The sequence below is a fragment of the Crocodylus porosus genome, unplaced genomic scaffold (genome assembly GCF_001723895.1).
Source record: "Crocodylus porosus isolate Cpor-Errol unplaced genomic scaffold, CroPor_comp1, whole genome shotgun sequence".
Classification (NCBI taxonomy): Eukaryota; Metazoa; Chordata; order Crocodylia; family Crocodylidae; genus Crocodylus; species Crocodylus porosus.
Window position 1 is genome coordinate 71,199,944 of NW_017728947.1, and position 22,085 is coordinate 71,222,028.

Here is a 22,085-nt window from a genome sequence, read left to right on the forward strand (position 1 = left end):
AACCTGCTAGCCATCTACCCGCCTCCTGTAGAGCTGCCAAGTGACAACGGTTCACATTTTCGCAACCATCTTGTCTATGAGTGGGCTGCAAAACATGAAGTGCTGTGGACCTATCACATTCCCTATCACCTGCAATCTAATGGACTAGTAGAACGAACCAACAGTATCTTAAAGTGCAACCTGCAAATGGCTGCTGGTTCAACCCTTGAAGACTGGGACCTGTACCTGGATCGCAGAGTCAACTGGACCAACAATCGGCCCCGCGCCAGAGGAAGCCCCATGCAGCAAGCATTTGGTCAAGGCGGGGTCTGTGAGCCGGCAGTGGAACAGCCAAGGGGTGGTTGGGGGAAGCTGTGTGTACCATGTACTGCCCACGGTGCTCCCATGCACACAGGGAAGTGTGACCTGGGCAACATGGAGCTTGCAGCAGCAGGCAGCTTCCCTGTGGAGTCCCTCTATATGCTGTCACTCTGGGTTGCACACGCTGCACTTGAGAGGGCCCAGGGCTGTCAGTGCAGCGTGTGTGAGGGCAGCACAGCGGGGATCTGCTGTCTCCCTGAAGCCTTAAATATTTGCTGCTTCCCTGGAGGCTGGGTCTGGGAGGCAGCAAGGGTGGAGAAGCAGCAGTTGTTTGCAGCCTCCTGGCTGCAGCTGGTCCAGGTTCTGGGTAGTTGCTGATAGCCATGGACCCTGGGCTGGGGGGCAAGGGACACAGGACACAAGCAGGGCATCCTGCCACATACCCCCTGCCTTCATTTGGTTTTTCTGGCATTCCAGCACCTTCTAAGGTAGGTGTTGGTTTTTTGGCACTCCAGCCAAAAAACACTGCCTACCCCTGTGCTAAAAAGTCTTACCAATTGAACTGGTCAAACACAGCCTAATTAGAAGTACTCAAGAGGCCTTGTACTGCTTTTGTTTAGCCAAATTTGTTTTTTCTTAGGTCACAATCAAACATTCTAAACTAATGCAAACTCCATGTGGAGACATTTGGCTGAGAACAGATTGAGGCTGGTATCACTGCAATTGTCTTACCTCAAGACCGAATTTGATTTTCACACCAATTCAGTGCTTGGTCTCTGCCAAGGATGCCAACTTATCTTCAGTACTGCTCATTTCAGATCACCAGCTGTCCTCTTTTCCATTAAACAAAAATTAATGTTTTTATTTATACACATTTAGAGTTGAACAATACAGAAGAAGAAGATTACATGTAAATTAAAAAAAAATCCTAAGCACATTTCCTTACCCCTAGCTCCTCTTATACACTGTGTTTATGCTCAAAAGTCCCCACTGTTGACATAAATGGAAGCAGAGGCTGATCAAGACTCCCAGTGGCTTCAATAAGGGGGAGAAAAGTCAGTGCAAGACTGTTCTTGAAGTTCCATCCTTATGCTGCAAAGTTACTATACAAGTTAGAATAGACTGGCCAAGTAAGAATGTTACTTGAAACTGAACATAAAAGAATGATCCCAGACAGTACCTTCAGCCTGCTAAAAGTCAGGTCATTGTTGCCTTGAACAATGGACTATTTTGGCTTCCAATTGTCAGCTTGGCAATCCCTACACAAAACTTTATATTATCCATCAGAACAGCAAATTAATCTTCCGCTGCCATAACTTAGTGCAGCAGTTAGGCATGTCCCAGGGGGCACAGTTTATTTCGTGTTCAAAATCATGCATCATCAACATCTGTAGCATTGTCACTCTCACTTGCTACAAGAACTTCTCTGTTTTCGTAAGTCCAGAAGCCATTCAGATCTATCAGAATGCTGGTGACAGTATCTCCTTGACTGCTATTGATTAAGTCTTGAAGGGAGATCTTGTAAGGATCCTTAGGCTTTACCATATCAAAGATTTCATCCTATAACAAGGAAATAAGATTAAAACAAATCTACCAGTTTTGCCTATGAATATATCTCTAGCATATACAGACTATTTTTTGAACAATCAGTACCATCTGGAGTCATGAAACACTTATCTGTTAAAAGACTGCTTATTAAACCCTAGTTTCTAAACATTTTATCTGCTATTTGTGGAACTGAAAATATAAAGAAACAAATTCTGAAGCTTTCTGCACTGGGGGCAGCTGGCATATGAACACACTGCCCTTCTAATAAAGGTCTGACTCTTCTACAGAAAACGTGTTGTACTCAGAACTGCAGCACAAAGCCACTCTTTAATTGTGGTGGTGTTTTAAAAAAGAATCCAGAGAAATTTCATCTACATTATGGAATTTCTTGTCATTAAACAATACCCAAGTCCAATATTTTAAGACTGCCAAACCAGAGTTATGAATTACTAGCTAACACTATGCCTTAGTAGGGTCAATAAAATACAGTATGCTTTTAATTACTAATAGTTCTTAAGGTGGAAATATTCATTTATCACCGAAAGAGAAGATTCCAAATTAATTTTCAATTTCAGTGAATAAAAATTCTCAAGTATCTCCACAAGCCAAAGGTGGAAGTTGTGTGCATTTATAATAGGCGCTTCTATCAAGGAAAGTCTTGGAGCAGATATTTATTCATATTTTTCTTCCAGAATAGTTATATTGTTGAATGATGGAAGATTTTCAAGGTCACTCTGGTGACAACATAAATCAACTCTGCCATTCTAAAAGGAAATACCACCTTACACACATCCAGAGGCGACACTACTGTGCAAGTTGAATTTAAATGAGCTGTGGCTCACAAAAGCTTATTGTACCTCTATACTTCCTTAGTGTGTCTGACTTCAGACTAACACAGCTGACTACCTCTCTAGCTACCTGACGCAGCTAACTACCTCTTTTCAAATATTTTAATTAAAATATAACAGTTATGCCCAAACAGTACTGTACATATTTCAGGGACAGCTAACCTTGACATCTTGAAAAGAAACTGGTTCTTGTCCATGGATTTTCATTTGCTCCTGGATAGCCTACAGCAAAGGAAAGGTTCAGTTGCAGAGAGGAAGAATAAACCAAAGAAACAAAACTACTGTAGCATTTTGTTAATGCTCCATGCTAAATATTTGATATTTCTGCATCTCTGGCTAGACTGAACTGTGATTGAAAAGAGAAACATTAATAGTAATGGTACCCACCCTCCCCTTCCATGTGCTGGGCGGGTGATCCAATGATGAATGGACCTGGGACCCACTCATCCACAAAAGCACAATTAGATTAAGGCACAGGTACTATAAGCCTGTGTCCAGGTTGACAGCCCAAGTCACTCCAATAAATCAAAACCATGGTTCTCATTAAAACACATTTTAACTCTTGAAGATGCAAAGTAAAGCTTGAAAAATATGACCCAAGATATTACTGAGACCTTCTCAAATCTGCAGACAGCCTTATGCACTTGTCTGTGGATGGAGTTATTCCTGATTAACTCAACTTGATTTGCTAAACGTGCAGACACAAAACAAAATTGCTACCATGTTATTTATCCCCAAGTTTATATTAGTAAGGGGCTGATACATGAGCATCTCTCAGTAGGTACTATTATAGCACCTGGCCAGTAGGTGGCAGGGGAGGCTGTTTGCACTGAGCAAAGGGCTGCCTCCAATTGAAACGGACTTAGACTGTACCTGCTGAGATATCTCCACTCACCTATTTCCTGTTCCATTCACTTCAGAAGTAAACCAAACCAGGAAAAGGCATTCTTACTCCAGCATAACAATGTTTAAGCAACAAGCTCTTCAGAAATAGTTCATCTGCTTTAAATTCCAATCCTATCTAAATCCAGAATATTCTGTTTGTTTAGACAGAAATCCTTAAACTGGGGTCTGTGGGAAGAACAAACAGGGAGGCTACAGAATGACTTCCCAGATCAGAACATCCAGGCACGCATCTGAAAGACATGGAGGAAAACCTGCCCTTTGAGGTACCTTGCATCTTGTCTTCAGTAGTAAAGATGCAGGCTTGTGTTTTGTTAGGTGGGGCACACAGCTTGGCTGTCAAGGAAGAGAGAAACTGCAGTCTAAAGACTTTGGGTTTTCTCCACTCCAGAGCCCACGGTCTTAGGAAAAACTAGGTATGCATCTGCTACAAAATGTCTGTATTCTAAATAATATTATCCTTTAAAGAGACTGTTTGTTCACTACTTACCACTATTGTTGCCCTAGAGAAGGGACTGGTAATCTATAGCCGGCAGGCCTGATCCAGCCTGCCAGGAGGGGATTGGTGGCATGGAGCTGTACCACGCTGCTCATCTCCTAGGCAGTGTTCCCTTGCACTACAGATCCTGCTGCTGTACTTCACTTGCTGCAGATGAACTAGGAACCACTCAGAGGAGGAGTGAGGAAGGGCAGAGCCTTGCCCCACTGCAAGCTCCAGCCCACCCCAGCAGAAGGTTGCAAACCTGTGTCCTAGAAAAAACACATTTCAGGGTCTGGACCAGCTGAGCCAACTGTTAGCTAGGGCCTGGTCCAGGACCAAGATAATCACACAATTTCACCATGGGAGACGGGTGATGGCTGGAGACCTGAGACTCAGAAGAGGGGCACACAGAGACCAAGAAGAGTCAAAAGTGCAGTTTATCCAGTATTAGGAAACACATTGGGAGGGAAGACAAACCAAACCATCAGAAGATGAAAGAACTACCACTCTCCACGGCAGTTTGCTATAGCTACATCTTAAAAAAGAACTTGCTTTCTGATTGGTTAAAATAAATCTTAGCTGTATTTATACTAAATGATAAACCAGAAAGAGGATTCAGCATCTTTGCAGGAGGCACATACAACATTTATTGGCAAGTATCTAGAACAAGGGCAGGGACTCGGGGAAAGTCTGTTCACCAGGGCCCCCCTTGGAGTCACCAGGAACAATGGCCACAAGCTGAGGGAGGACAGGTTTGGGTTAGGTATTAGGAAGAACTACTTCACTGTAAGGGTGGCCAGAGCCTGGAATAGGCTTCCCAGAGAGGTGGTGCTCTCACCTTCCCTGGAAATCTTCAAGAGGAGACTGGATAGGCACCTGGCTGGGGTCTTATGACCCTTCCTACCTCAGTGCTCATTCCTGCCCATGGCGGGGGGGTTGGACTCAATGATCTGTCTAGGTCCCTTCCGACTCATTGCTTCTATGATTCTATAAGGGGATAGCCTACCCAGAGTATTTGGTAATCTAGATTTCCTACTAGCCACTTATCCATTCACAGAATGGTTCTAGATTGAACTCTGTGTGTGGACACTGCCATTCTGGAATAAGACTGCCTTGTTCCTATTTAGTTTTAGCTTAACCCAAAGTGAAGATTAACTGGATCAAGGTAGGCCAAGCCCACACTACACTGTTTTGGCAGCATCTAATAAAAAAAACATGCTAATTAACAAAGCTGTATCAATGCCACCACCCTCAGCCTCCAACCCCCCCCAAATTTATGGCCATACACAGAAATTCAGTTTCTCCTGGGAGAATTGCTGTTCCCCAGGAGAAACCATGAGTATACAAGCATTCAGGATTTTTCTCCCAGGAGAAAAACAACCTGGGAACAACCAGAGTATTTTCTCCTGGGAAAGCAAATGTCTGTACACTATTGCTTCTGAGAGGCCATAGCACAGTCCTCCACCATCTGAGAATGCTTTGCCCCTAGCTGTTTCCCCTCCCCCAGTGACAGCATGTTGCTTGTTGGACTCTACTGCTCCAGCCAAGCAGGGAACACAACACACCTCCTCCCACAATCCTACATTAAGATGCAGGGAGGCACAGATTGACTCTGAGCAGTTTGGGTCAGCCAGTCAGGGCTGCCCTACTCACTCTAACCATTCTGTCCCAAGGCAGACTGAGGGAGCCTGCAAAGCATGTCAAGAAGTGTGCACAGGGGCCCCCTAACTGTGCAGGGTTGAGGAGGTCCAAGGAAAGAACCTGATCAAATGGCCATTAAAGATTAGGCTGTTAGCGAGCATAGAGAAAAATATGTACAGATTTGCAAAAAAATGCCAATTCATGCAGGTTCAAGTAAGAAATCACTGAAAGTGGGATGTTAGACAAATGTAATGAGACTATTACTGAGGTCCATTAAAACCCCCCCCAAAAAACAACACTTTTCACCATCTGAACCTCCTGCAGCAACACACATATTGAATGAACTGGCTTTATGCTCTATGTGAAAGGCAACTTTGGATGGATTGTGTATCAGCATGGCACTTGCACTGGAAAAATTAAAAATGTTCCAGTTGTTATTTGGAAGACCTCTGTTGAAAGAACCTGCTTTTTCAGACTTTTATTTGTAATCTTGTCCTCTTCATTTTGGTTCAGTAATAAACCTCCAGTCTGTTCAACAAAAACACTTTGTGAGCTACACTGAATGGTTTACTTAATGAGTTGAATGAAATATTTGCTTGTTCTTGATTTGCACACTGCAGGGCTGAATACACTGAAATGTTGATTCCAGAATCAGAATACAAATGCATGCAACTGTTTTGCCCAGCTGTCACTTAGAAAAAAATGTATGCATGAGACCAGGACTGGTCCTAAAATTCAGCCCCAAACTAACAAAAGGAGCTTTGCTAAATTCATTTTTCCCCCTTCAAATATAACTAGAATATAAGTTTTGAAGGAGGTTCAATTGTATGGAAAATCTGAGGAGAGTTACACAAAAGTCAATTTTACAGTGGGAATTTTTTTCATCACCTGTCACTCACGAACAGCATAATACATTTTATTCTTTTGCTTTCAGAATAAAAATCGGGAACATTTCAGGCCAAAACAATTTTCCAAACTCACCTGGTACACAAATGCTAAAAAGGTGGGTGGGTTATTTAAAAAAAAAAAAAATAAAAAAAATATATGGAACTTGGTTCCAACTTTAACCACAGGAACCTTCTTCCAATCCGTAACAGTTACATATTTAGAAAAAAATTATTACCATTCATAGAAACTACGGAAATGCCAAAAGGTTTAGGAATTGGCACACTGTATATAAAATCCATCAAATGACTATACAGAACTACCACCGTGCTTTTTTACATTACTACTGTTTATAATGAACTGTAGACTCCCTCAAGACACTGAAAGCATGTATAATAGGAAATTAGGACCATACATTTTAATGGGCAGTTAACTTTTTTCCCCCAATTGGTCAGTCACCATTTGGAGGCAATTTCCACTTCTGGAAAAACAAAATAATTTTCTATTGATTAAAAATGAAAGCAATTTAAGTTTTTACTGCAGGTAAGACACTGAAAAATGCCTTTTGTATTCCTTCCAAGATTTGAAATATGAGTTTTTAATATTTTAAATCTTTTAAGAAGTAGACACAAATCTCCCAATGGGCACTGGTAATTTACAGCGATTCCCTGCAGATTTGTAAGCAAAAGCACATAGGCTATAAACACCACAAATACAGAAAATGACCTACCTATATAAAAAGAGACTTACCCTAAAGAAATAATTAAGGGAAAAAACATTCAGGTATCCTTTGTTCTCTATATCAAGCAGTTTGAAAATATATTGCAGAGCTGCAGGTTCCTTTCTGTTTTCTAATGCAAGCACAAAGTCCAGGTAGGTCTTATAGTCCTAAAAGCAGATATAATCACATTTATTACAGTCCTCTATCCAAATTGATTTTTCAAGCAGGAACATTCTAATTGGTGGCTATTTCATTGTAGGGAAGCAGTTAGTTTTCTTTGAAAGACGACATGAAACAGAAAATAGTTGCTGCCACTGAAGTGAACAGAGAAGTTAGTTTCCAGTGATGGCTGAAATAAGCCAAATCCTCACAGCCATTTTATATATGTAAATTAGGGATTGTATATAAAAATTCAAATTTAGCTGGCTACATGAAGTGTAAATAATATTTGTTTATTAAATCCTGAAATTGCCAAACACTAAATAAATAGTCTGAGATACAAGTGAGATTACAAGGTAGCTTCTAAAAACTTTTCTCCATCACTAGTTAAGAGTTTGGCATAAGATAGGCTAGAAAAACACCAGCAGTAAAACACCAAGAGGACAGCTTTTTGCTGAGAGTAGGTCACATGACCAGATAACCCAAAATACAAAACTCTCATAAGATAACTAATGCTACATTTAGGACAGACAGACTCAATAATGGAGACATTAAACAAGCCAGAATTTGGACCATTTCTCACTCTTCTGTTGCTATTGTTACTTCAGGTTTATGATTACAGTACAGCTGTGAACAGCTGTAACTCATTGTATACTCAGGACTATTATGGAAACAGAGAAATTATCTAATTTAAAAACTGGGCCCCCAGAATCCCATAAAGACTAGGGTGTGTTTGTAATTAACTACTTTTAGATATAACTATTTCATTAAATGTGACAAACTGTTGTTTGTTTTGAAATGAAGTGTTTCAAAACAAACAACATACGTGTACATTTTCACCATTAGTCTATTCTAAATCTTTTGTTTTAGATTATAGGCTCCTCACTGTTCACATTCACAGCTGTAGGAAGCATGCAGCAAAATGCCCACTGTTTTATGCCTCACATTATCTTCACAATGAAGTTTATTATTTAGCTAGTTGCTGGATCAGTTCCAAACTGTAACACTGCTCACTTATCATTTTCATTTCCTTCTTTGTTTAAAAAGAAAAAAACCCAGTGATTCAAAAAAACATAAATGCTTGCTATGCTATACATTAGTTGGCATGCATTTAACATTACTGCCTCAAGAATTATGCTTGATTACTTGAGGTAATAAGTAATTACACGGTCTAACATTCTGCTTTGGCTACCTCTGGAATGAAAAAATAACTTTAATAGTCATATTATTTTAGTCTCTTCTTTTTTCAAAGATGATAACAGTTTCAAAGGTAACAATTATGACAATTTATCTTCATACATCTAACACAGGTCCAATAATTAAAATCAGAGGACAGTCTTTAAATAAACTACTACCATTTCCCCATCATAAGTTAAACACTCCTGAAAGACACGATCCAAAAATATGTTGGTCAGAGTCCCAGTTCCATAGCGCGACAGTTCTTCTTTGCTGAGCATACCATTGTGATCTTTGTCAAGATTTAAATACTGGCCTGGGGAAAACAAAACAAAACACAATCCCCCTACATCATAAAGGAACTAAATTTGAATGCAACAACAGAATTCACAGGTTCATTTAGTGCATTTCACTTCTTTCTGGATTACATTGATGAATCAAGTTGTTACAGAGAAATGTTGTATATCTTTAAGTATATTTATACAGCATCATAAGAGTTTACTGAATGTAAAATGACTACAGCACCTGAAGTGCTAACAGACCCATCAGACAATATACATGGAATAATAGGGCCTGAGTCCACAAACGGAGAAGAACAGTCAGAAAGTTAAGGGACAAAAGCACAGTTTAAAGAGGGGGAGGTGGATGGTTGCTGAAAAAAAAAAAAAAAAAAAAAGAACAGTCAGAAAGTTAAGGGACAAAAGCACAGTTTAAAGAGGGGGAGGTGGATGGTTGCTGAAAAAAAAAAAAAAAAAAAGAATGGGAAGGTCTCCCCTGTGTTAAGGAGGAGACACAAAAGCCACAAATATGAGTGGGAACAGGCACAGGAAATGGCAAGTACAAAAAGTAAAGGATGAGTATCTGGAGCACAAAGAGAAAGAGGATAGCTAACAGCAGAAATACAAATGACATAGAGAGAACCTAAAATCTGGAACATGATGCAAAGGCCGGGAGGAAGGTAGCAAAAGATGGGGAAGGTGTCTAAAGCAGCAGGAAGAAGCAGATTATCTTAATAAAAGGATTTCAAAAAGGCCACAGGACAAAGGGCAGGTAATAAGTCAGGAATTCTTATGTTATGCAAGCTAGCAACTACAAGTGATTTTGTATACAGGAACATACCATAAACCCTCAATGCAGAAGGAGCAGAAAACCAATTTGTTTCTTGGCTTTCTTTAGAAAGTTCTTCATCCCTTAGCTAAGTGAAAAGGAAACACAATTAGAATATGAAAAAGATGAAATAAAACAGCATATATCAATAGATCTTTACCTCTAATAAGTCATCGAGGAAACTGCAGGCTAAAATATCCTGGATCTTTATTTTTCCTGCAGGCAGAGATGAAAACATTCTGTAAAAACATTGCCAATTTTGATATCAAGTTGACCTTAGTCTTACAAAAGTTTCCATTCAGGATAGTAATGTTATTTGAGGGAGTATGACCAGCAGGTTAGATCCTAAATGCTAACAGGAACCTATCACTTTTTTCTGCAAAAATATTTATTTTTATACTGGGAGCTCAAAGCACACTAAAAACCCATTACACAGTTTGCACCACGTAACTGCACACACATCTCTATACCTGTACCCCCAACCACTGCCTTCTTCAGAGGGTTTACTCCTGAAAAAGTCTATGCCAAACCCCTCACCACCTGATGAGATCTGCCATTTGTTTCCCATCGTCCTCTTCCATCTTCCTGAGTACCAGTACACTTCACTTAGTCCCATTTTAATACAGTCCTTGACTGTGGGGGCCGAGTGTCTATTTATAAGCAGGTTCCTGGCTTACCTGAAACAGGATACGAACTGGTTGAAGCGGGCTGTCAGGGCCCCTTACTGTCTGGTCAGGTGGTCTTAGAGAACTGCTTCCCTGGTCAGGTTTCTGAACACTGTCACCACCAGGAGGAGTGCACAGACTTTTTTCTACACCCCTCTGGTCTACAGGCAGTCCCAGAAGAGGTAGTCGATTGTTTCGGCTTGCCAGGGGCAGGTTTGTCTCAAGTAGTTCAATGGACCTCTCTGCCCCGTGCTGTTTTTCCATGCCCGCACTGGGAGTGCCCAGTGGGCTGCTTGCCAGTTCAGATCTCTGCACTTTTCTGCAAGTCAGCTGTCACAAGTTAGTAAGTCTACTGGGGATATGGTGTCTCTTGCCCTTACCACCTCTTGTATCTTGTGGTAGTTTACCAGGATCACTAGGGTTGTGTCTTGCAGCTTGTATTTCTCACAAACGCGCTTCAGGATCTTGTAAAACCATGGAGCCAATCACCAGGACAGGCCAGTGCAGCCCATTCAAATAAGATACATGGTACCACCCACTGAGCAGAATCCTCAGCACCAACTCTTTCAAGTCATGGTGAGTCACTACACTGAACACATTTCAACTTCCTCTTCACTCCCACAGCTGAGATGCACCTTTCTTTCCCATTTCCAATAATTCCTGTTTATTCACCAGCCTTAAATGTCTGATAAACATCACTAAATTGGGACCCCAGGGAATTCACCCAGAATCCCTCTGCTGCTTCCTGTCTCAGCCGAGTGCATACGATTAGCATGGTTCTGCCCTCCATGAGATGAAACCAGACCAGACTACCTTATGCCTCATCTGCATATACATTTTTGGAATGTCCCAGGAATTGTGAGAACACCAGGTTCCAGTCATGAGTTGGGACCTAATTTTCACAAGACTACTTCAGGGAGAGGTGGGGTATCTGGGATACACACACACTGAGCAGTGCTTAGCTGTGGGGTCACTATTGTAGGAGTAAATTTAGTCGGGCTTCTGGCCTACTTGACTAGAAAAACAGACAGACAGAGACCAGAACTGCTGATGCTGCTTATTTCAGTTACATGTTTTGAGATAAGAAATCCTGCATGTCTTATTACCCTGTGCACAGATGTCCAATTAAGTAAACTTGTTTTAGTTTCTCCAAGGTCATATTTTTTTCTCTCTTTATGTCTTAAGTATAAAAATGCTTGAAAACTTAGAGAGAAGGATTCCTTTGAAACAGACAAGTGGGTGATTCTCCTTGCTGTATGAAATCCTCTCTATGATCACAGTATAGCCCTAAATTGTGATCACAGTATAGCCCTAATTAAAGAAAAATTGGCGGTGTCAGTTCTAATTCAACCACAATGCTAAGTTTGATTTCTTCCACATTATGACTTGAAACACTTGATTCTTCTGGGGCGCAGCCCAATGAACTACATGGTAAGTTGTGAGCCTTTTGGCTTTGGACCAATATTATGCATAATTTGTAGTGCATATAAGTAGCTGCCAAAGTGCTTCTTAAAAATGAGTTTATGGAGTGCCTATGCTAAAAACTGCAGCAGCTTCAAAAAAGGTAGAATGTATCAATTTTGGATGAACCAAGTCTATGGAGGCTACATGCAAATTACTACAGGTATGTTTATTTTAAAGTCAGTTTTTTCAAATTTGCTCCTTACTTCCATGTGCTCAGGAAGAAGAGGCAGGAAAGGGCTGCAGAGAGAAGAAGTTGGGGTGGGGCAAGGACCAAGGGGCTACCTGACCCCCCAGATTTATTTTCTCTGCTATAGCAGTGGAAGGAGTATAAATTCAAGACAAACTCCAACAATTAGTTTTGATACCTGGAAAAATTTATCAAATTTCTAAACTATTCACATATGGAATCTAATGATTAGGGCGTTACCTTATAATCAGGGTAGGTCTTATATTTGAGTAAATACAGTATGTAATATAGATCAGGTCACCCTTAAAACTTTTGCTGGGATAATAATATTCCTCTGAGGTGATATTTTCATTTTTAAACTGGCTAAAACCCTAACATGGATTTACTTACATACGAAAAAGAGCCCTGCCTGGTATTGCTTATTTCATTCAGGGAACTGAATTATACCATATACCAGCAGAAGCACCTCTTTACTACCACATGCTGCATCTACATGCATAACACCTATGCAAATGTGTGTATAATTATACCAGCAAACCTCTTCCAGTGTATCCTACATCAGAGACATTCAAATGCCAAGTTAAAGAGAAAGGCATTTTCAGAATGTGAGAAAGAGCTCTTGCTTGGATTCCATAAGAACTACTTGGTAGAAAACCAGCAGAACTGAGTTTGTGCTCATCTTGTACTTAACTGCTTGTAATAACAAACATAAAATCCATTCCAATTCCTTTGCTTCCATAGCCATGGGGCTTAACTTTTTGTTTTTTTACTTTCTAAGTAAATACTCTTGAGTACTGCAGTGCTTATTATCACTTTGATCTCATCTGTACAAACATGTCATTACAATCACGCAGAGCTTCATGTTTCTCAATAGAGCTTGAACCATATTAAGATCAGACCACAAGACTGGAGCCTATAAAAATATTTGTGCAGCATTATGAAGATACAAACACCCATAAAATTTATCATATTTTAAAAACACTGTCATATATATTTAAGATTCTGAAAATACAAAGCTACCTGTTCTGAGAGGATCCAAAAAGAAGAAGAACTTTCTAACTGCAGTGCAGACATAGAATGAGTAAAAGGATTTTTCTAAACCGTCCAGCTGTGGCAAAGTAGGGATAAGTTCCAAAATATAATTTTCTAAATCCTGAAAAATTAAAAAAGGAAAGAACATATGAGCTGAAATTGTAAATACTGCCTCTGTTTATTCTCAAGTTTTACAAATTCCAATTATTAAAACTTAAACAGCTATAAATGTGTAATGCTTATTTAATTACTGTAAGCCTCTCTTTTCTTTAAGTAAGCCTGAGTTTCACTGACAATGGTCTTCCGCTACTCCCAACATGTTCCGATACATTTAAATAACCGGAGAAAACTTTAAAAAAAAATTAACATCAGACTTAGGCTATTTCTAGTAAGATGACTGGCAGAAGAGCATGAGGGAGTAACTGCTTTTAAAAATCAAAATAACAACACACCAAGGGCATCATTCTCAGCTTCTCTCACTTCCCAGTCCAACTATTTCCTTACCCTTGAATCTCCTAATTAGTCAAACAAATTTGCCATCATTGGAAAGGCCATGATTATTTTGATTTTTCTTTAATGAAGTAAAACCAAAGAAATAAATCATTTGCACTCTCCTAATATTTTAAAACCCCCCAGATAAAGCTCACATTTAAATATACTGACTGTGCAATACTTACTGATTCTCTGAGGTAACCCTGTCCTGCCACATCATATAAGCTGAGTCCTATTCTGGTCTGGTGAAGCCACACTGTAAAAAAGGATTAGGATGATGATACATGATCTTTTGCCTCTTCTTTTCCTTAAAATGTAGTTAACACAGAATTGAGGTTTACTGGCAGTGCCTTCTACCCTTGCAGAACATTAAATGCACCTATACTTTATTGTTTGAGTACCAGGCAATATACAGTCAAGATACGTTAGCCCTGCTCAGCAACTTCAGCTGTGTCCCCTAGCATTGGGAAAAACTGCTGGGAATAAACTGTAAATATGCTTTAGCCAATGTTGTTCTATAATAAACAGATAGGAATCTGCTCTAAAGACTACAACTTTTACCTCTAATAGTTCCTCCAACTGGACCCATGTACTGCGTTTCCCCAGCACTCCATTGCATCTGGAAAGACCAAATGCTGCAGTGTCTCTTGGTGCTGGTTGGATGGCACTCAAAAAGGACACAGTAAAGGTTTTGGGGTGGGCCTGCTGTATGCATTTACTCTCTATTTTCCAATTTTCAGTTTTAAGTATAGGTGCACATTTGATGTTCTGAAAGACACTCTGATGTTCTGATGTGTATTTTGTAGCCGTGTTGGTCTAAGGACATAGGCAGACAAAGTTCTTCGGGTTATTTAAGTTGGTCTAATAAAAGATATCAGATGCACCCAAAGAACCTTGTCTGATGTTCTGAGGCACTGCTGGTCAACAACTTGGTGTAGCAGAGCTTGGATAATACATTGCCCTTGCATTTGAAGAGGCAGTGTTACCGAAGGGGAACACCACTGTGGGGCACAAGGCAGCTTCTGGGAACAACTCATTACCATTCATATCAAGCTTCTCCCTTCTCCTGGCTCCTCAATGCTCCCAGTACACTGGTGAGATCATGAAGAGGGAGGAAGAAAACAAGGAAGATAAGCTGTAAGTGATGAACTGCGATGAGCAAATTCTACCATCAGGATGCAACAAGGAGGAGCCAAAGAGTCTGAGCTCCATTCAAGAGCCAGTGTATAGAAAAGAGGCTCTGCACAAGCTTCTGTAGCAGGAGAGACCAAAAACAATACATTGTTCTTCAATCAGAACAGCAGCTTGCAACCTGGTAAGAACACTAACAGGTATGAACAGATCCATTTCCCTTAAGGGGTGTTCCCTTGCCTTCTCTCCCAAAATCTGCCTTAGTCGTGACATGAAATACAATTTCTAAGACAGTCTACCAGAAAATCCCTTTTTAAAGTAAATCTGAATATCAAACCCATCTCCTTGTCCAAAGGTGACTACATCCAAGCAATGCAAGGACCAAACGTGGACAAAAAACTCTGCCTTGGCCCTGTTATGATATAGTAATTTTCAAAACACTGAGCCTGCATGTGAGTTTTGGTGGTGTTTGGACTCAATGGCCAGAGCACATCATCCGGAGCCATCCAGTTATCTGAGATAACATCCAGCACAGTGTAGTGTTTATTGGCATGTGCCATGGCACTGCACTAACTAACATGGATACATCACTTCCTGTTCAGAAGATGCAAGGTGCAGAACTAGATCAACAGTGTTGCGTTATACATTTTGGACATACCCTTTGATGCCAGGATGTCTGCAAACTCTGACATGCACAAATGACTTTTTCAGTTTGTCCATTTGGCTGCTTTCACATTTAGATCCATTTTTTACTCCAAAATAATGAAATACTGCTTCCCCAACAGGGCAGTTGGTTCTGGACATTAATGGAGATCAATAATAAATTGGGTTATACTTTTTTTGGGAAGATTGGAAACATAATTGGTGCACAAAAAGTAATACTGGTAAATTTCAATGTCCTGTGATTTTTTGAGGGAGCAGTATTTATAAAAAAATCTTTGCTCAAATAACCTCATTTAGATTCACAGCCCTTCACAAGACACACAAGGCACAGCAATTTAAGATAATTCAAATAAGCATGAATTTTAATGACTATAAATAAGCCAACGTCATTCTTACCTACTGGTTCTACCATTCCACTATCACATACTGTTAAATCTCTAGATTAAGCATAAAATGTGAGAACACATCCAAAAACAAAAAAAACCCAAAACAAAACAAAAGCCCACAGCTCCCCAAAACAAAATCACAAGTAATAAACTGCACAATTACTTCTGGTTTCAATTGACAGTCATTTGCAATGTCCTTTTTTTTAGGGATTTCAACATTTCATCAGTGAATAGCAAGGGTTTTCATCCAAAATTCCAGACCAGCCAAGCCCTGACTGTAGCATTACATAGATAAATATGTAGACACTTTTATCAAGTGAAGAGATCTGTCTCATAGACACTTTTCCTTCCCATTTACAATTGTATGGACAAATTCTGTTACCATTCAAAAACATAAGCAACATCTTTGCAATAAATTTTACTAATATTCAATACATGTTCCTTCTATTAAATGCAATTTAGATAAAAAGCACCCAACCTGGTACCATGTGACTACTAGCGAGGAATATACTGCAGGATTGAAATCTTGCTGTTAAGGCTTAGGAGTGGTCTATATACCTGGAATGTTTACTTTCTATTGAAGATTTAAGGTTTGGTCTAATGCCCACAGAAGTCCATAATAACCACTGGATCACTGTTGTAGGACTTTCCTATAGTTTTCAGATATTACAATCATCTATTTTTATACAAGTGGAACCCATACTGTAAATGCTTTGCAGTAAAGCAATAAAAGAAACGAGTAGCTACACTCCTTGTTCTTGGTTAAATGCTTTACCTTCTGAAAAGTTTGTTTTTAAAATTGGTGGAAAATAGGTGTCCTTTAGGCTTATCTTTAGAATGGATGGGAAGAAAATAAGAGTTGTTAAGTAATCAAGAAAAAACAAACTGTTACAAAACAACTGTGACTACATATTCTTGCCAAGCCTATGAGCTCTTGCAGTTCTCTACACAACTTAAACATAGAAAGGAGGGAAACTAAAACCCAAATTTGTTTAGAGAACAGCATAGGGCACTTGAGTCACCTGTTCACTTCTTTTCTCTACATGTGATGTCAATTTGAAGAGCATTTAGCAGGAATTCAAGGTAAGAATGAGCTAGAAAGGTGCATTTCAAACCCATATGGAACCTGCCAATTGTATTACATGAATTTAAATCTTTTTTCTCCTATAATACAACAGTCAGGAAAAAAGGATGCAGTGGAAGCATGGGATCTCAAGAGACAGATCATGCTGCTCAGTAGAGGACAGCAGTCGCCCTACTGGACTTCAAAGGATGCATCCTGGTACAATAAAATTTAAATGGCCCTGAAAAGGAAAATAAATATCACCAAAGAAAGAAACTTCTACTGACCTTTTCTCATTACATAATTGAAGAACTGCATGATAGATATCCTTCCATAAGGATCATTGTGGAGTAACTTAGCAAAGACTTTGGCTGTGAAGAACTGCCTATGAAATGCAAACAAAACAGCACTAAAACTCTCCAAGCCTAATTATGCTGCACCGAATGATGTATGCAACCATGGTGGCCCCAACTGACTAAAATTCTTCTGAATATTTTAATAGGATAACGTGTGCTCATTTTCTTGCAGTAACAAGGTTTGAAAATGGTGGGACAAATTTGAAATCTCAGTCATAGTGTGACTTTTGTAAATGTTATAATATGAATGCACAAGTACAACATGACTACACAACAAAATAAGAGACTATGAAATCAGACAGAATTTCAGACAGAATTGTCTGATACTCTACAGCGAAAGAAACAGAACACTGAAGGGTATGACACTAGGCATACCATGTCCAGCCTTCTCATTAGGCCCAGATATTTCCCCATAATATCAAACTCTATGTATTTTTACAGGAAGTAAAGTGCATACCATGAGATCTCTAAGGCACCAGAGCTAAGTTCAGTATAATGACCAGTGCGCTACCTGCTATGACTGCTGCTTCCAACAGATGCTTTCTGTTGACTGAATGGTGCTCAGGTCCTTAGAACATCTTAATTCCATTCAGTTTCAAATCTGTTTTAGCAGTCTCCAGTCCCCCATATTTACAATGATAGATGCAAACTGAACTGCCCAACTACTACCTGTTCCTGGGTGCTAGCTTGCTCCTTGCCCAGTCAGACTAGCTGGGCTGCTATACTAGATGTTCCTTGCCTTCAGTGGTGCGGAAAAAGCAGGATTATTTATCTTGATACTGCAGATGGAGTTTCCTTCCTAACCCCATGAGCACTGCAATTTTCTGGACATCATATTTACTATTAGAAACATACTTCTGTTATATATATATCCCCTCTTAATGAAAATGCAACAGCATCAAAAATATTCTACCACTTGATCAGATATTGTGCATTTCAGACACCAGCGGTAACATTCTTATCTGAATTATCACCATTTCTCACTACTGAGTAAAGTGTCTCTTAAAACTTAAAAAAAATAACGTAATCCTAGTAAAAATGTACTAAATGAAAGAGCCTTACTTGCACTTGGGTCCAGCTTTCTCACCAACTTTCAAGAAGTTTTCATAATTGATCATTGCTTCCTCCCCAATCATAGGCAGTGTCTGATGTTTGTCCAGAAGAAACCACAAATTCTTTAAAAGGTTTTGAGAAATGTCACTTAACAGATATTGAACACATTCAAACAGATTGTCTAAGAGAATATCTTCACTTAAGTTAACTTTAGAAAATGAAGCACAAATCTGAGCACACTGGTTGACTTAGCTTGGGTGAGAGCTGCCCAGAGCAAAAACATACTGGACTGTGTCTAGTAATACATACCACTGTGTATTACTAGATGCAGGGGTGAGCAAAATGGCAGATTCAGCTGGCAACTGGAGTCCATTTCCCAACAGTCCCTACGGCCAGTGTTCATAACAACTCCAGCAGTGGTGGCACTGTGATAACATGGGGCCAGCGTTTCCAAGGAGACTGGCCCTAGCGTTGGCAGGGCACGTGGCTGGGTAGAGAGCTGCTCCAGGACCAGGATCTTGCAGTGATTAACAGCTTGGTCCACAGCCAGGGCACAGCCACAATCCACTGCCTGCATGCCCATGCCCAAGGCGTGCAGGCAGTGAATCGCAGCTCTGCCCCAGCTCTGGACCACACTGTCACCACTGCAATATCCGAGACCCGATCCCAGAGCAGCTCCCCACCCTACCAGTGCTGCTGGGGCTGGTCTCTGTGGAAATCCTGGCCCTGCACTGTCAAGGGTGGCACCACTGCTGGGGTCTCCATGGAAACCAGTCACAGCAACATGCGAAGGGGCTGCTGGGAAATGGAGTCTGCTGTGGGCCAGACTTTGCCACCCCTGTGCTAGGGCCTCTGAAGTCGTATTCCATCGTTTATAATAAGTGAACCATTCTAAGATTTGACACAGTGAATTTGTGGGAAGAGCTGTTTGTCTTTTGGTCACAAAGGGGAACTGACAGAAGGCACTGGACAAGTATCAGAATTAGAGTGGCTTAGTAACCTACATACTTTGTTGTCTGAGTGAAAACTGTCTCACTCATATAAACAGCACTTGGGCTTTAGGCTTGGTTTGGATAGGGATGATTCTGCCTTGAGCAGGATATTGGACTAAATGACCTTCCAGCCCTACTTCCCTATGATTCCACAACTGGCCAACTAGCTCATGTATTTACTCCCCCCCCCGAATACACACCACCATAACTAGAAATGAAAAATGTTGTTCGACAGGAGCCAGATTAGAAATGTTAGTTGCACAGAAGTCCAAGTTAACTCTGCGGTGAAGATGGGCATTAAAAGCACATTAAAAATAACACACACACACACACACACGCAGCCTTCTTACTTGCAGCTCTTCATTATCCAACAGCTCTCTACTTTTTCTCTGCAAGAAAACTGCTCTAGATTCTTCTCGTAATTTCTGCAGCAAGATTTCATCCTCAGCTGGCAGCTAAAAATAATTAGAGTGCTGTCATTATATATACTGCAGTAGTACTCAAAGAATCCTAAGCTCTAGTCAGAATTGGGGCCATGTTTTTTGCTAAGAATGGCATCACCATACCAGCACAGAGAACACTGACATGCAAAGAGCTTACAATACAATATGTAATGTATGATGAATGTGTCAAAAAAAGGAGAAAGAAGTAGGATCTTACTATCTCTTTATTATACATGGCCAACACATTTCCATAGGGAGAATATACTTTTTGCAATACAAGCTGGAATTACATTAAGTACAGAGCCAACGTCTTCTCAGGAACTTGATTCCTGTTCTCATAAAAGATTAATGAATAAAAAACGCCTCAAGTCATTGTCTCTTACTGCTTTTTGGTTTATATTCTAACTTGGCTGCTGCTGTTCTATACATGCACCATTTCATGTTCTGAACTGCGGTGCCATGGGCAACTGGTGCCTCCTGAGTCTAGGGCAGCACCAGCGGTTGACAGCCAACCACGGGGAGGAGCCCCCCAGCAGCTGATCTCCAGCCCTGGAAGCACTGGCAGAAAAACCAGAAGTGTTTCTCTTGGCACCCCCACTCTCCGGCCGGAGCCAATCTCGGGGGGGCACCAGCCAGTGCTTCTCTCGGTATCCCACTCCCCTGCCAGGAAGGGCCAATCTCAGAGGGGACACATGCCCCCCACCATGGGCTCCTTATGCATTGCCCATGTGTGGTGCTACTACATGTTAAACAATAACCAACAGCAAAATGAAGATAACCTGAAAGCCTTAAAAATATATAGCCTTTTCAAAGGTGCAAATGTAATATTATTGCTTCATTGTCTCATACTTCAGTGTGCCATACTTCTGTTACTAGAACCTGACCATGCACAAGAGCTGAGAATTCTTGTACAGAAAAATCTGACTCCAATGTCTACCTTTAGTAAAAAACAGTATTAATTATTAGTAGGAATCTGGGTTTTCCATTTCCCGCAGAAAAATGTGGATTTTCTCCTTTAAAAAAAGAGTAAAACCTAGGAAACTGCAGGTTTCCCTTAGCAGGCTGGCAGAGTTCCAGCCTGCAAGGGGCTGCAGCCTGGCCAGACTGGAACTGGGCAGAAGCTGCCTCTGCAGCCCAGTGGCTGGGACCCAGAACAGGAGGGTGGAGCAGAGCTGAGAGGCTCGGTGCTGCTGCTGCTGGGAATGCCATACCACCATGGCTGCCCAGGTGAGGTGCTGTAGTGGCGGTGTGGAATTGTGACCCCTCCACTAAGGCAGCAGACAGGGGGTGCCTCACCTTGATGGCCATGGCAGCACAGTGCTCCTGGAGCAGTGGGCAGCAGTAGCACCAAGCCTCCCCACCCTGCTCCAAATCAGAGAATTTTGCATTTTTAACAGAAAAAAACAGGATCCCTGATTATTACTTTGCACTGAAGTATATTTTAACTTGATTGATGAAGAACTCCAAGAAGACTAACACAAATGAGAGGCAGATACAGGCATTCTCTGCTACACTATGAATGACTGTTATTATTAGAGACCAAGGCTCCTGATTGGTCAGTGAGAGTTAGAGCCACAATATCTCAGGTGTTGTAACATTTAACTTTAAGGCACCCTGAGTTAGGCGACTAGGCTCCCCTGTACAATGTATGAGAACACTTAGACACTGAAAAAGGGACACACACATTAATAAAAAAGAATGAACATATCTAAGCTAGCCAGTAGGGAATGCTGAGTCTTCTTGTAGGTAACTACCTAAACTAGTTCAATCTTTGCATGTAAAACCTACATTACTGCTACAAGCAGATGCATAACTGCCCATTTCCTGACGTCACTGAGCACTTTCATCCTTAACACTTGACAGGATTCTCAAACTAAGCATTCTCCTGCCTATTCTACTTGCTAGATCCACACTATTAGGCATTCCCAAAGCATGCCTACCGGGTAAGACCTCTGTCCAACAGCACAGTACTTAGAATATTCACACGGGATGTGGGAAATAGAGATTACAAGATGATGTTTTCCAACTAATTTCCATTAGGGATTTAAACTCCACTGTTCTGTTATTTCATGGATTTCATAGACATTAAGGCTGGAAGGAACCTCAGAAGATCATCGAGTTCAGCCCTGCACCCGAAGGGCAGGAAGTCAGCTGGGGTCACAGAATCCCAGCAAGATAAGCATCCAATTTGCTCTTGAAGGTGTTCAGTGTAGGTGCTTGAACCACCTCCAATGGCAGGCTGCCCCAGACCATGGGGGCTTGGACAGTGAAGAAATTCTTCCTTATGTCCACCCTGAAACGGTCTTGCTGGAGTTTATGACAGTTCAACTTCATCGTCCCTTGGGGCACGCTGGTGAACAAACGATCCCCCAGATCCTGGTGGTCACCC

General features: G+C 40.8%; 1 protein-coding gene across 2 annotated transcripts in view; it reads right to left on the reverse strand.

The window, feature by feature from the left end:
• Positions 1–940: 940 nt before the first annotated feature.
• The window catches only part of PPP2R3C (protein phosphatase 2 regulatory subunit B''gamma), a 27,957-nt gene continuing 6,812 nt past the window's right edge, over positions 941–22,085 (reverse strand). For both annotated transcript variants that reach the window (XM_019551413.1, XM_019551414.1), the window contains exons 3-13: positions 19,604–19,708; positions 18,271–18,383; positions 17,140–17,237; positions 13,795–13,865; positions 13,106–13,238; positions 9,930–9,985; positions 9,782–9,857; positions 8,842–8,978; positions 7,357–7,494; positions 2,859–2,918; positions 941–1,860 (exon numbers count right to left, since the gene is read on the reverse strand). In XM_019551413.1, coding sequence (XP_019406958.1) covers positions 1,672–1,860; positions 2,859–2,918; positions 7,357–7,494; positions 8,842–8,978; positions 9,782–9,857; positions 9,930–9,985; positions 13,106–13,238; positions 13,795–13,865; positions 17,140–17,237; positions 18,271–18,383; positions 19,604–19,708 — 1,176 coding nt within the window. In that variant the 3' untranslated portion in view covers positions 941–1,671. The remainder of the gene's footprint in view (positions 1,861–2,858; positions 2,919–7,356; positions 7,495–8,841; positions 8,979–9,781; positions 9,858–9,929; positions 9,986–13,105; positions 13,239–13,794; positions 13,866–17,139; positions 17,238–18,270; positions 18,384–19,603; positions 19,709–22,085) is intronic.